Genomic DNA, 12,658 nt, shown 5'->3' with positions numbered 1-12,658 from the left:
ACTTTCATTACTGGCTAAAAATCCCAGAAGCAAAGTCATATTGGCTAAAATGCTAGAATTGGCTGAAAGTGCTACACATTATAAAATAACAAGTATGTGGAGTGCTTGTCTGATAATGAGGGTTTGACTTTCTGCAGGGGTAGGACACAAGTCGTAGCCGCCAGCCAACCCCCATCATTGAAGGCCTTTGTTCGTGTGCAGTGTGGGACTGGCCAACCACGAGGGGTTCCGCACAGGGCCTGACTGCAGGCCAAGCCCTGCAGCCAACTTCCTGCAGCGCACAGCCAAAGGCCATGCACGGCAGGGGATTGGGCGCTGGCCCTGGCCATGCATGGCTGGCGGTTGGCTTCAAGTGTATCGTAATAAAATATTAGTTTATGTTAATAAACCATAGAAACTCACCAAAAAGTTAAGGTGGATTATACATAAGCAAGGTAGTAAAATTTTAACTTCCATTAAAAAGACATAGAAATTTACTGAAAGAAACTTAGGCTAAAGTAGAGTTATAGGTAGGTCTTCTAATGATTAAACAAACTACTGTTGTAAAACTAAACAAACACTGAAATTCACCAGTGATACTTAGCTGACCAAAGTATAACTTTGCACTTCTTACGACTACAGATTACATCACTGACAACATGTGAAATCTAGGGTGGTTCAAGTTAAATATATATATATATATATATCTCCACGGTTTCCTCTTGTGAATCGACCAAAAGGAAGACAAGCCACACCATCCAGGTACCGGAAAGTTTGTTTATTTGGGCATAAACAATATATATATAGACACACATACACATGCACTGATACTGAAAAAAACAAAGGTTAAAGGGACGTTATAGTTAGGTGAGGTATAAGATAAAACATAGTGTTTTAAACTAACAAAAACATTCAAATTCATCACTTCTAGTAGTCTCAATTAACTGTAACTCGTGCAGCAACGTTAACTATAACTTTAGCCCCCACCATGTACAGTGTTGTCATCAATAAAGTAATTTCATAAGTTGCAGTGATTTTACCAATTATGTAATAGAACATGTCAGGAGAGATGTAATATTTGAAGTAATTAGTAGTGCATGGGGAGGGTGTAAGTTATAGCTATTACAATTATGAATATGCCAGGAGAGATGAAATATTTGAAGTAATTAGTAGTGCATAGGGAGCGTGTAAGTTATAGCTATTACAAATATTTTTTAACCTTAGTTTATCATAAAATACTGATCTGATGCATACCAAATCACACAAAGCATGCTTTCTGGATCACAATCTAGCTTCCTGCCAAATTTGGTGTAATTCTGTTTAGTCATTTTCGCTGCAGACATTTTAAAATATCTATTGAAAATGTATGGGGATTTTGTGTTTTCTCAGTCCCCACTTCCATGAAGAAACTAATCCAAAAAGGGTACTTTTTCTGTAACTTTTGTGAATATTCATCTAACAGTACCAAAGTTATTAGCAAATCAAAAAAGGCATTTCCTATCGAAACGTTATCTTAATTACTGAGTTGCGCCTTCCAATGGGTAATACACACACACACACACGCGCACACACACACACACACACACATATACACACATAACTTGCCTTGTGAGATAAATAAACAATCAAATTTAGCTGCCATGCTAAACAGGGAGTGTTAGGTGTTAAAAGATGGTTGTACTCGTTATGCAAACAGATATAAACATACAAGAAGTAAAAATCCTGAGACAAGAAGTAGCCAAACTTCTAATACAATTATCATACATTCATGTACTCATATGATATGCCTGTGCTTAAGTCATTGAGAGAATGTATAGGTGGAAGAGTGAATGACTATGCAAGTTTTGACAGCTTGCTCACTCAGGAGTTATTCCATGCCTTCATCCTGAAAGCTTTGCTGCTGCCACTCTGAGACTTGATGTTTGTGTCTATTGTTTGGTTTACCACATATTGAGAAGTAGCGGTTACCTAGAAGATCATTATAGTTTGGAGCAGCCCAGCCACATCCTAAATAACTATATTCTAAACAGGCACACAGTTACCAACATCTTCAAAAAGGTTTTTTAGCATTAAGGGGGCATTACTTGGGTGGTACATGGGCGTTCCCATGCAAGCACCCATGCATTTTGACTCAAAACCCTATCTACCAAAAGTTTGAGACAGGGGTTTGAGTCAAAAATTAACATCACTTGAAAGCTGGCACTAAAAGGAGAAATGTTTCATTTCTCTTTACTTTTTTGACTTTGCATGTGTGCTACACAGTACTAGGAAACTTTTTAAAAAGTTGTGTAGGAATAGTATTTTGTACGAAACCTATGCTAGACTCACGCATACCACCCTTGTGCTATGGCACAAATGTGTGTGCATGGCGCTCGGCAGAAACATTCTGCACCGGCACTAGGCTGAGGGGAGGAGAGATCCATACCTCTGTAGATATGGCACTCTCCTGCTCTCTCTATCTTATGCAACTCAGTGCAGCTTTTTTGGCTGCTGCGCTGCTTTGCAAGAGAATTTAGTAAATCTGACCTAGAATGTGTAAAACCCTTTGCCACATAAGGCCCCAATACAATAAAACAAAGATGTTTCTCCTCTAACAATATAGATATGTAAACTAAATTAAAAGATTCGTTTGAGGAGATGATTTTTAGTATTCTGGGTATAGACGTTTGGCTGATGGTATGTTTTTCACTCAATATTGTGACATACATCTGGGCTGTCACTTTTATGATTGTATCTGATGTGGTCACAACTGCAACTGTGATCAAAGTCATTAGTAGCTCAGGTCTATTTTCATCAGTCTGAAGTAGATTTCATTATAGAAAAGACTGGAGAACCCTGCTCTAGAATTTCAGGAAGAGTACCCTGCATCATCAGCTACTACTGCTGGTTTTCTGTACATCAAAGCTGCCTGTTTTTCAATGTCCTACCACCAATAATGAGCATGAGGACGCATTCCAGCAAGCAAAGGAGCATCCCTGTAACATCTGTCTCCCTACTTACTGACACCATGTGAAGGACACATGAAAACACTTGAAATGCACTTACCCCAAATATGTCAATGCTAGAGATAGAGCAATAAATCATCCTGTCCTCTAATACATCTATATATTTGTTTGTGAGCCATGGCAAATGCCCCACTCACCGCCAGAGCACTTGAAACCCACAAGGAAATTTGCACAGTTCACTCACAACTACCCTCTAATAATGTGTTGCTAAACCTGTGCATTTTATGTGTGCACATTTTGCTGACCGAAAGCTGGTACATTACACATCTGCTGCAACAGTTCTTGGGCAAGTTCACTTGTGCTTTGTTTAGAATGATTGATTAAGAGATATGTACAGACCCTATAATCACTATCCTTATATGGGTGGAAGATATTCCTTCACCAGGCAAGAAATTTGCAGCTCTGCTTCTGATGCTGGCAGTACTACTGGTGGCCTGCAAGTGGGGTACGGGGCAGGTCCTCAAAGTTTAAGACCTGGTTGGAATCATTCACCTATTCCAATGCCCAGCTTCGACTCTATGCGAATGTGCTCTTGCCTTCGCTAGGCCAAGAGATATATAGTCTCCACTAAAACCATTTCTCCTTAACTATGCACCAGAAGATCAAAGACTGTGATTCATCATAGTCTATTTATAGACGTGATCCACACCTATTCCTATGACTACAATTGGGGACCTGTTTGCGGCTGTTATACAGCTTGCTTTGATATATTTATATTGCTTGTCATAACTACTCCGGATATGTACAAGTATCATGTGCTGTGCCATTGGAGTTGGGATTATTTATGGTCTGTATATTTGTTTCCTACTTATTTATTTCAGGAATAATGAGTAATGAAGATCTGTAATGCAATGTTATGGTACTCTTGCCTTTAAGCCTCCCTTTTTGTTTTTTTCCCTCCCTCTTTGTTTAGTCTTGTTGTGTATAGCTTTTGGAAAATTCGATTAACCAAAATATATTTTAAAAAACTGTAGCAATAGGCCCAGTGTAAGCTTTTCAGAGTGATGTAGTCATAGGTTTACAAACAGGGGAATAGTAAGAAGCCAGTGCGCAATGTTTTTACTGGATAAAGCTCTCTTCTAAAATGGCAGGCAGCAGCAGCTGGTGAAATGAAATAGGGACATGAGAGCTTTAGCTAGGGGTCTTCCAGTGCCTCTTTCTATTGATCCCCTGAAATGGTGTGTGGCTTGAGTTTCTGATCATCCACACTCAGAATGGGGAGAGGCAAAATTTCACTACTCCAGCCTCCCCTTGCACACACGTTTCACACACAATGAGGAGTGGCGAAGGTGTATTCCAAAGGATGGCACATGCTTTGACTGCCCTCACTCACAAAATAGTGACATGCTTCATCATTGGGCTTGCTTCATTACTCCCCTGCGCAGACCAATGTCTGGGTGGAGCAAAGGGAGGTGAAGACAAAACAAACATAAAGTTTGGGATCACCAAAAGAAATGTGCAGTGTGGTTAAAACTAGCTCGGAGGTGTACCCTTTCGACCGTTTATTCCTGGGCTCCCTGGCTAGGTATAAAAACGTGAAGGACAGTGATGATAGGAGAAGATTAAGAGTTCCTTCACCCCTCCTTACTGCCAATTTGTAAACATGTTTCAGCCGTTGGTTACGTGCCCAAGATGTTGGGTCACACCGGCATTCCTCAGGACTCTTCGGATCCCAAAATGTGTAAGCCTCTGTACCTCGGTTACGTATCCTTGGATAGTGTTTCTTTCAAGAACCAGAGTTCCATGTAGGTCGACCTACACAGCGAGAACTGGATACTCTCTGGGCAGTGCACCCACCTTGATGACAGTTTGACAACAGGGGGTCACTCCCACGATCTCGCTAGTTTTATCGTTGTAGTAGAAACTCGATTAACAAGAGTTAGTTACATAGGGAACCCTGGCTTGAAGTTCTGTCAGGGAAACTTGGATTTGTAGCCTGGCTGAGAGCCAACTCTAAAGCAGGCCCACACTTGGACAGTGAAGAGTGGTGTTACCAATTCCGACTCATCCACTGTGGTTGGCATCCTTGTCGTGGTGGTCCGCAGCATGGTTGCCAACTTTCAGCTAGTAGAAATCATTAGGTCCAGGCCAGCTGCCAGCATTTCTGGGAATATTGGAGACCTTCTAAGGATCGCGATGGGATGAGGCATTTCAATGCCACTAACTCAACACTAGCTTTGTGGTAGGCCCACCAGACCTTGGTTTTGTGTTCAAAGGCCCGGAGGGCCTAGCAAAAAGCTGTTGTTCCTAGGGGGTGACCATACCCACTTTTGCAGCACTTCCTGTGTGTTTCACTGGAAACTATTCCTCAGTGCCCGTCTCTACCTAAAACCAACATAGCAGAAACATTTCTTCTCCTGTGCAGTGCTCCCTACGCACCACCCAGAGGTGTGACTATAATAATGGGCAAACCCACCGTACTGTGGTCACTCCAAACCAGTTCTTTGGTAGCTCCCCCTCCCACTAGGTTCGGAGACTAGTTGGCTAAGAAGACAATGGGTGAGCTACCCCTGTGACAGGTCAACTAAGTTTCTGAGCACAGCCCAGATGACCATCCCAGGGAAAGGCCAATTCCTACAACTTTGTTTCAGCTCTGGGAACCACTCCTGGGTGATCATGAACACTGCGGAAAGGCACATTTGGATCAGGCAGAAAAATGAATACTTTCTAAAATGTAATTTTCAAATTGCAATACAATATCCCACCATTACTATTAAAATGAGTCCTTGTATCATTTTTCTAGCTGCTCCAAAACTGAAGTTTAGCATTATAAGGTGTTATAATGGAACCCAATATTTTTCCAATGGGAGTGCGAGACTCACCACAATGAAAAACAACTTTGGAGCTTTTCTGCTGCCAGGACATGTAAAAAATAGACTATTCATGACTCATCTTTTTAAATACTATCCAACCTGCCCCATGGGCATTTAGAGCTATCTTAGGGGTGACTTATTATTAAGGTTCCCTCTTTTCCGTTTTTACAGATTACAGATAAATACAGACAGAAACCATTTATTTTCTTGTCTGTATTTACTTTTAAATGTGGATATAAACGGAAATTGGGTTGCTTTTTGAGTAGTTCTAAATACTGTCTGCCATTACTGCCAGGCCAATAGCTGTGTGGATTGATAGGTAAGGGGGCTAAAAAGAGGCTTTAACAGCAGTAGATATGCAGAAGGTTGATACTGAAATTTGCAAATGTTCTTATAAGACAATGATTTATCTTCTGTGGGTGTTTGCAGCATTGAAACCTGGTAGGCATTCAAGCATAAGTGCATATTAACTGGTTAAATAAATGTGGAAATATACTAATTTCAGATTCATTTTTCCTGAAAACCCAAATTAAATAAAGATAAATACAGATAAAATTAGCAAAAAGTAAATATGGATAAATACAGAGAGAAATGTCAAAAAAATAAATACCATGAAATCGGGAGCCCTATTTATTATAGGCAAAAGTTTTATTTTGGCAAGTTGCAAGGGCAGGCCTGGAGACATTCTCTGTATTGCCACTGTTGTGGTTGTTCAGTATGTATTGCAGTCCACTAATGGCATTTAACTTACAGGCCTGGGGTACACTTTTGGACCATATACTAGGGACTTCTAGATAAGTTAAATGTTCCAATCAGGAGTGTAGTCAATTTCGACATATTTTAGGGGCCATAGCACATGCACTGAGGCCTGGTTAGCTGAGACCAGTGCGCAAAAACAAAAACAAAATCCAGCAAACAAAGGTGTGACCCGCAAAAAGGGTAATATTCCTGCAGCCATTATCACTGTGAATATAGACGTTAGGGGCCTCATTAAATTGAAATGGCCATTTTTCATTCACTATGTGAGAGATCAGCGAGCCCATGCAGTAGGGGAGCACTGCTACCTCACCACTCATCCATGCAGTGGTGTAGCCAATGTGTCATTGGTCATAGTGCAAGGAAGGTAGTGGACACACAAGCTCGATTTTGAACTGTGAAATGCAGCAATAATCCTAATTGAGTGGGCCTCTGTACTTGCTGTACTAATAGAAGCTATGCCTCTGATGCACTCTCTAGTGTAATAGGCAGAAAGGGACAAAATAACCCATTCAGTTTTGTGGTCCAAATTGTAAGTACATTGAAAAGTATGGGGTATTAATGGAATACTGAATAATAAAAAGTGGGTACAGCAATACAACACACTAGCAAACTTGGAAATTAGTCCGTTCCAAGATGGCCCCCATCAAACTTGGAAACTAGTCCGTTCCAAGATGGTCCCCATCCATTGTAGGCATGCATATAAATAACACGTTACAAGATGGCCGCGAGGTCAATGGACACAGCAGATTTATACTCGGCACACACAACAAAGAGGTAAGATGCGCGATACATTTATGCGAATAGATACTAAGTTACATGCATCAGACACTTAATTTGTGTTTCCGTGTAATCACAGGAGACCAGCGATGGAGGGGAACACTGCAATTGCGAAGTAAAACAAGATGTTTTTTTAAATACAGCGCAGGACCGCGCATCTAAAGAAAGCAGGTATGCCTAACCGATTTAGAAGCAATGCGGAAACACTCATATAAAATGAGTGCACACGGGTGATAGAACTCTTCCCCGTTTGTCTTTGAATAATTTGTAGGAACACGAGGACCACTCCTTCCATTGTATAAAATAAATCCGAGACGTGCAGCACCCCGCGCATGAAGGCGCTGAAGCAAAAAAAAGGTATGCCTTTAAAATCGCCTTTATGGGAGAACTAGCAGACAAACAAACCCAATGGAAAAACTTATAATAAATTAAATGTTTCCATTTCTTCACAGTAATCGTTAATATTACGAAAAAAATCGATAAGGGTGCAAACACAAAGACAAAGATCGTAAAAGGTAGGCTGTGTAGCAATGCTTTTGCATACGAACACCCGAGCTCTCAAAGAAAATAAAAATCCTGAAAAAGATACTTTACATTATAGATAAAGAAACACACGATCTAGAAAGTGAATACTAGAGCATACGACCAGCAACGATTCAGGTAATGGTTTGGTCATTCCGCGAATGGTAGAGAGGTGATTGACAAGAATTCTATCCAAATACTAAAATAGAATCTCATTTTTTCTTTTTTACATATATCCTGTAGATAAATAAAAGACACAGAGCCCTGATGAGAACCCATAAAGTGACAGGAATGGGTTCGAAACGCGTCGGCTTTTGAATCAGGAATGCATTAATTTGCAGTACATTTAATGACTTTGACAAATTTAATATGCACTAATTTGCTACTTGTTGAATAATAGTATCTAAATGTTCACTTTGTCCTTTGTTTAGTTAGATATCATTTATGTGAGTCTAATTGTTGATCAAAATGAATATGGTGTCTATATATGTAATGTAATTTATGTGCTGCTTCTATATGCAATGTGGAATGTAATTTGCTTTGAAAATTTAGGTTGGAATTGTTGAATGTATTTAAGTGTCTTTTTTGTACCTAAACTTTTTTGAATATAATGAAATAAAAAGCAAAAAGGTATTAAGTAAATATACCAAACAGACCATATAGTAATACTGGTTTGTTTTCCTCAATTGGGAGGTGTCAAGTAAGGTGAAGTTGGCAATTTTTTTGTACACATTTAATTGATGGTCCAGCTGACTTCATGGTTAAGGACCTAACTCCTTAGTGTCATTAAACAAAAGTGTGGCATTAATTGATGAGACGTTGAATAAACAGTGGCAGGGGAATCATAAAATAAGCATGGGCACCTAATGTAAACTTTGGTGGGAAAATGTCTTTATTTACAAGTGTAAATTCATGTTTGCTGTTCGCAAAACTGGAATTTGCACTGGCAAATTGATTTACTTACAAATAAAAATACGCTAGTATAGTGTAATTTTATGAATGAAGAAGTATCCTCACAGGAGTGGGGAGTGGCCATTTATGGACAAAAATGAACACCCTCAAACTGGTGGGTATTTATAAACTTTTGGAAGCCAAATTCCGAATCTTAATGTGCTCAGAAAATTACTCCTGTCAAAGGTGGGAATACATTTGTACCCTAGGAGGAAATGTGGTGAGAACACCAGCCAAAATTAATGAGTCTGCAGATGGAAGGGCTTTCTCCACCAGGAAAAATATGTTCCCAGTTGAGGATTTTTTTTTGTTTAACTAGCAGGAATTTCTGCATTTATAAATGTAAACCTGCTACATTTATTCACAAGTATTTCTGGAATGGTGTAACTGCTGCTACTTCCCAGGAGGGATGCATCTCAAAATATCGATCATAATAATGCAGACTCTGCAACAATACAGGCTTTATGATATTGATGTGCACAATCTCGCCAAGAAAAGCATACAAAGTGGAATGTAAATTTACTATTTCAACTCTATCTTGGCAATGTTATGCGTGTGAATATCTTGGTGATAGATGGTATGAGAATTCTAAGAAAACAATTTGATTTTAATCTAAATGTATGAGCAAACATAAATGTATGTTTTTCTTTAAGAATTGAGTGTCATTTGTATACAATCTTCATAAAGACAAAAGAACAAGAGTACATCTCCTATCAAGACAGTATTTACCTTGGTCTGAATAAGAGTTTTAGAGGCATCAGCTTTGAAGCAGTGCAACTTGGGAGGAGGCACTTGGTCTTTGATTATGTTGCTACTCTCAGTAATTTGATCCAGCTCCGCTGTAGTATCCTAAACATAGGAAAAAACATTAACATAACACTTTCAGATACACCTTTATTATTGACACATTGCATTACCTCAGGGTCATATGAGAGCACTCTTTTTAAGCCAGTAACTTTTGTAAGACTTATTTCGGAGAGAAAAGAGAGATGAACAGGGTAAATCAGAAATAGGTGATTCACTGCAAATGTTCTCGTTAGATTGCAACTACTTGCAGAATGGTAGACATTGGGTGTGTAGGTTACCCCAGATTTTTGCCTCGTGTTTAGCTGGTTTCTCGACTTAGTTGGCCTGGGATCCTGCTAATCAGGACCCCAGGCTATCTGCTCTCACTTTAAAATGGACTCCATGTACCCTAGGTACATCTCCAATTGGATACTGGGTCACCTTATGAGCCCCTGTACAGTGTACTATAGGTACCCAGGGCATAGGTTCATCCCAGGCCTACAAGGGGCTGCAGCATGTATTATGCCACCCATGGCTGGCCACCCAAATTGACACAACTGGCTCATCACTCAGCTGGGGCAAGGTCGTGTAATCACTCCTTGCTTAGATATAGTATTCCTATATCTAACCTTATATCTAGACACATATATACCTATAAGTCACTCCTATGGCAGGCCTTAACAATCCTGGAGGCAGAGTGCTTGGTTTTATGTGAGATGGCGCTCTAGCCTGAGCTGAGCCTGTCTGCAGCTTTCGGAACCATGTCCTTATAGCTGTTCTAGGATTTGCCATACCATATACTCTTAAGTGCATTATGAACTTTGCGGTTAAATGCTAACTCTGGTTTGGCTTTATCAAAACATGTCGAGTAAGGTGTCATACGTTTTGGAATACTACCCCCTCGCCAGTTCTGGCGACGGGGGGAGCATTCCACCCTTCTAGAGGGAGAAGACATGTTGTTCCTACTATTCCCGGTTAAAGTTAACCAGAGCCTCAGCATCACAAAATGGATGCTGCTGCGACAGACACAAGTCTGACCTCCTGCTGCTGGGAGTCCTTCCAGTGAGGGAGGCTTGGACAATAGGTTTCCTGTCTTGGGAGGTGCTAGCACCACCCCAGTCAGGCTCTTGTGTATTAGGGCAGGGAGGGCTGAAAGAAATAAGACACTGCCTGGGGCACACAAGGTGTCCCATGCATAGTCCAGTTCAAACCGGTGCTGGGGCACTCCAGCCCCAGCTCTGGCACGAAACTGGACAAAGGGAAAGGGGTGTAACCACCCCCTTCCCTGGTCCCACCCATAGGAGGGACCTAGCAGGCAATCCAGCCCCTAGATTTGGTATATAGGTAGGAGCTGAGTCCCAAGACTTTAGATTTTATCCTGACTGAAACTCTGAAACAAAACTCTGGACCTTCGACGATCTACTTTGCAAGAAGACGATTGAAGAATCTTCCTTGTGGTCAAGGAGTGACCACCCTGCACAAGCAGGCACTATCCAGCGATCAAAGGCTTGCTTTGTCGACGCTCCCGCCGGAGCCCGAGCACAGAGCCTGACAAGAACTGGACTTCCAGACTTCCAACAGCCCGAACCACAGTCCCAGCAGAGCTGAGACCCGTGGAGGCTACGAGAGACGTGGGACCGGCCATCTTGAAAAGTCTGTGACTTCCTAATTGTGCAGTACCCGAGGCACCCTCGAAGCTGTGCTTTGGGGATTGGGAAGCCCCAGCCCGAGCATCATCTGCACCGAAGATCTGCCCTGCACACTCCACTGCGTGGGGCCCTTCTGCATTTTCCTGCTCGACGCGTCTGCCCGGTCACTTGCCCATTGGCTAGTGGCCATCTTGGCGACAAACCTTTGAATTTACACTGCTGGTCTGGTCGCTCCAGACTGGCTCCTGCTTCCCTGAAAAGAAGCAGCCCATCAGACCTTGCTGGTTTGATTAAGAAGCCAACTTCGATTCCTGCGTGTGTTGCCGTTGCCAAGGCTTGTTGACTCCATTCCAGAAGCCGACACCGCCGACAGCGAGAACCTTCCTGGGACAGTCCGTGCCTGACTCCTGGTCGTCGTTGACGCCTCCTGGTCCACGTGGCTGCAGAGACAAGCTTCACGACATCACCTGATTGCTTCACAACATCGCCTGGTTCCTTCCTGGTCACTGGCTTGTGACCCAGACTCTGTCCCCTCTGCTTTCAGGTCCTCTTCATCCTCGATCCACCCTTGGATCCAACCGGACACTTCTCTCCTGGTCGCCTGCAGCATCTTTCTTCAAGGCTCCATAGGATTCAGCAACGAAACCCGACACACTTTGACACCTATGCACCCGTTTCCTGTAGGTGAGGTAACGCGAGTACTCCGGTGCTCCTGTGGGTATTGACTATCCAACTGTCTAGGTTTCAAGTAACTTTCATCGAGTCTAGTCAGAAGTGCCCTAAAAGAACTAGTTTCCATCTTTTACGTCCCCATTCATTCTCTATGTTAACTCGCGTGTGTGTTTAGACACTGCACACGCATCCCGTGGGCCTCCTGCTTCCTAACTCTTGGTAGTTCAGCGTAGCCCCAGCGATTCCCTAGGCCCTAGGCCTATTCACTTTCCGTGTAGTGGTCCTTATACCACTATTTTAGTATATGGTTTAGCGTGCCCCTAGGGCCCTACTGTATTTTGTGCAACTTATTGTATTTTAATTAAATATCTTGTATTGTGCTTGTGCCTCTGACCTCATAAAGAGTTCAGAGGGATTGTCTAGAAATAAATAACATATATTTTATATATGTCCTGTGCGGTGTCCTTTCATTTGGTATTAAAGGGGTTACATATGGTAAAACAGCTGGCTTCACATATCCTCTTGAGTTTAGCCTAAGACTGCTTTGTCCATGCTACTACTAGGATAGCTGGTCTATAAGGTTGTCTTTACAACCATCACAATAAGGGTCGTTTGGACTGGTGCAAGGTGCTCACTAGAATAGTGAACATCATATACCAGGCCAACTTCTCACAGGGTGGTTTTAATCAGTTCTAATAACATAAACGCTCTTAATTGAAGATTGTCAGCACACTCATGTAATTTA

At 41.7% G+C, this 12,658-nt stretch overlaps 1 protein-coding gene across 1 annotated transcript in view; it reads right to left on the bottom strand.

The window, feature by feature from the left end:
- CLBA1 (clathrin binding box of aftiphilin containing 1) overlaps positions 1-12,658 on the bottom strand; it is a 63,632-nt gene that overhangs the window by 2,018 nt on the left and 48,956 nt on the right. Inside the window, exon 5 of the mRNA XM_086937911.1 lies at positions 9,536-9,655. Coding sequence (XP_086794037.1) covers positions 9,536-9,655 — 120 coding nt within the window. The remainder of the gene's footprint in view (positions 1-9,535; positions 9,656-12,658) is intronic.

The sequence above is a fragment of the Lissotriton vulgaris genome, chromosome 9, assembly GCF_964263255.1.
Source record: "Lissotriton vulgaris chromosome 9, aLisVul1.2, whole genome shotgun sequence".
Lineage (NCBI taxonomy): Eukaryota > Metazoa > Chordata > Amphibia > Caudata > Salamandridae > Lissotriton > Lissotriton vulgaris.
Note: the sequence above shows the minus strand (reverse complement) of the source record. Positions and strands in the feature narration are given on the sequence as shown.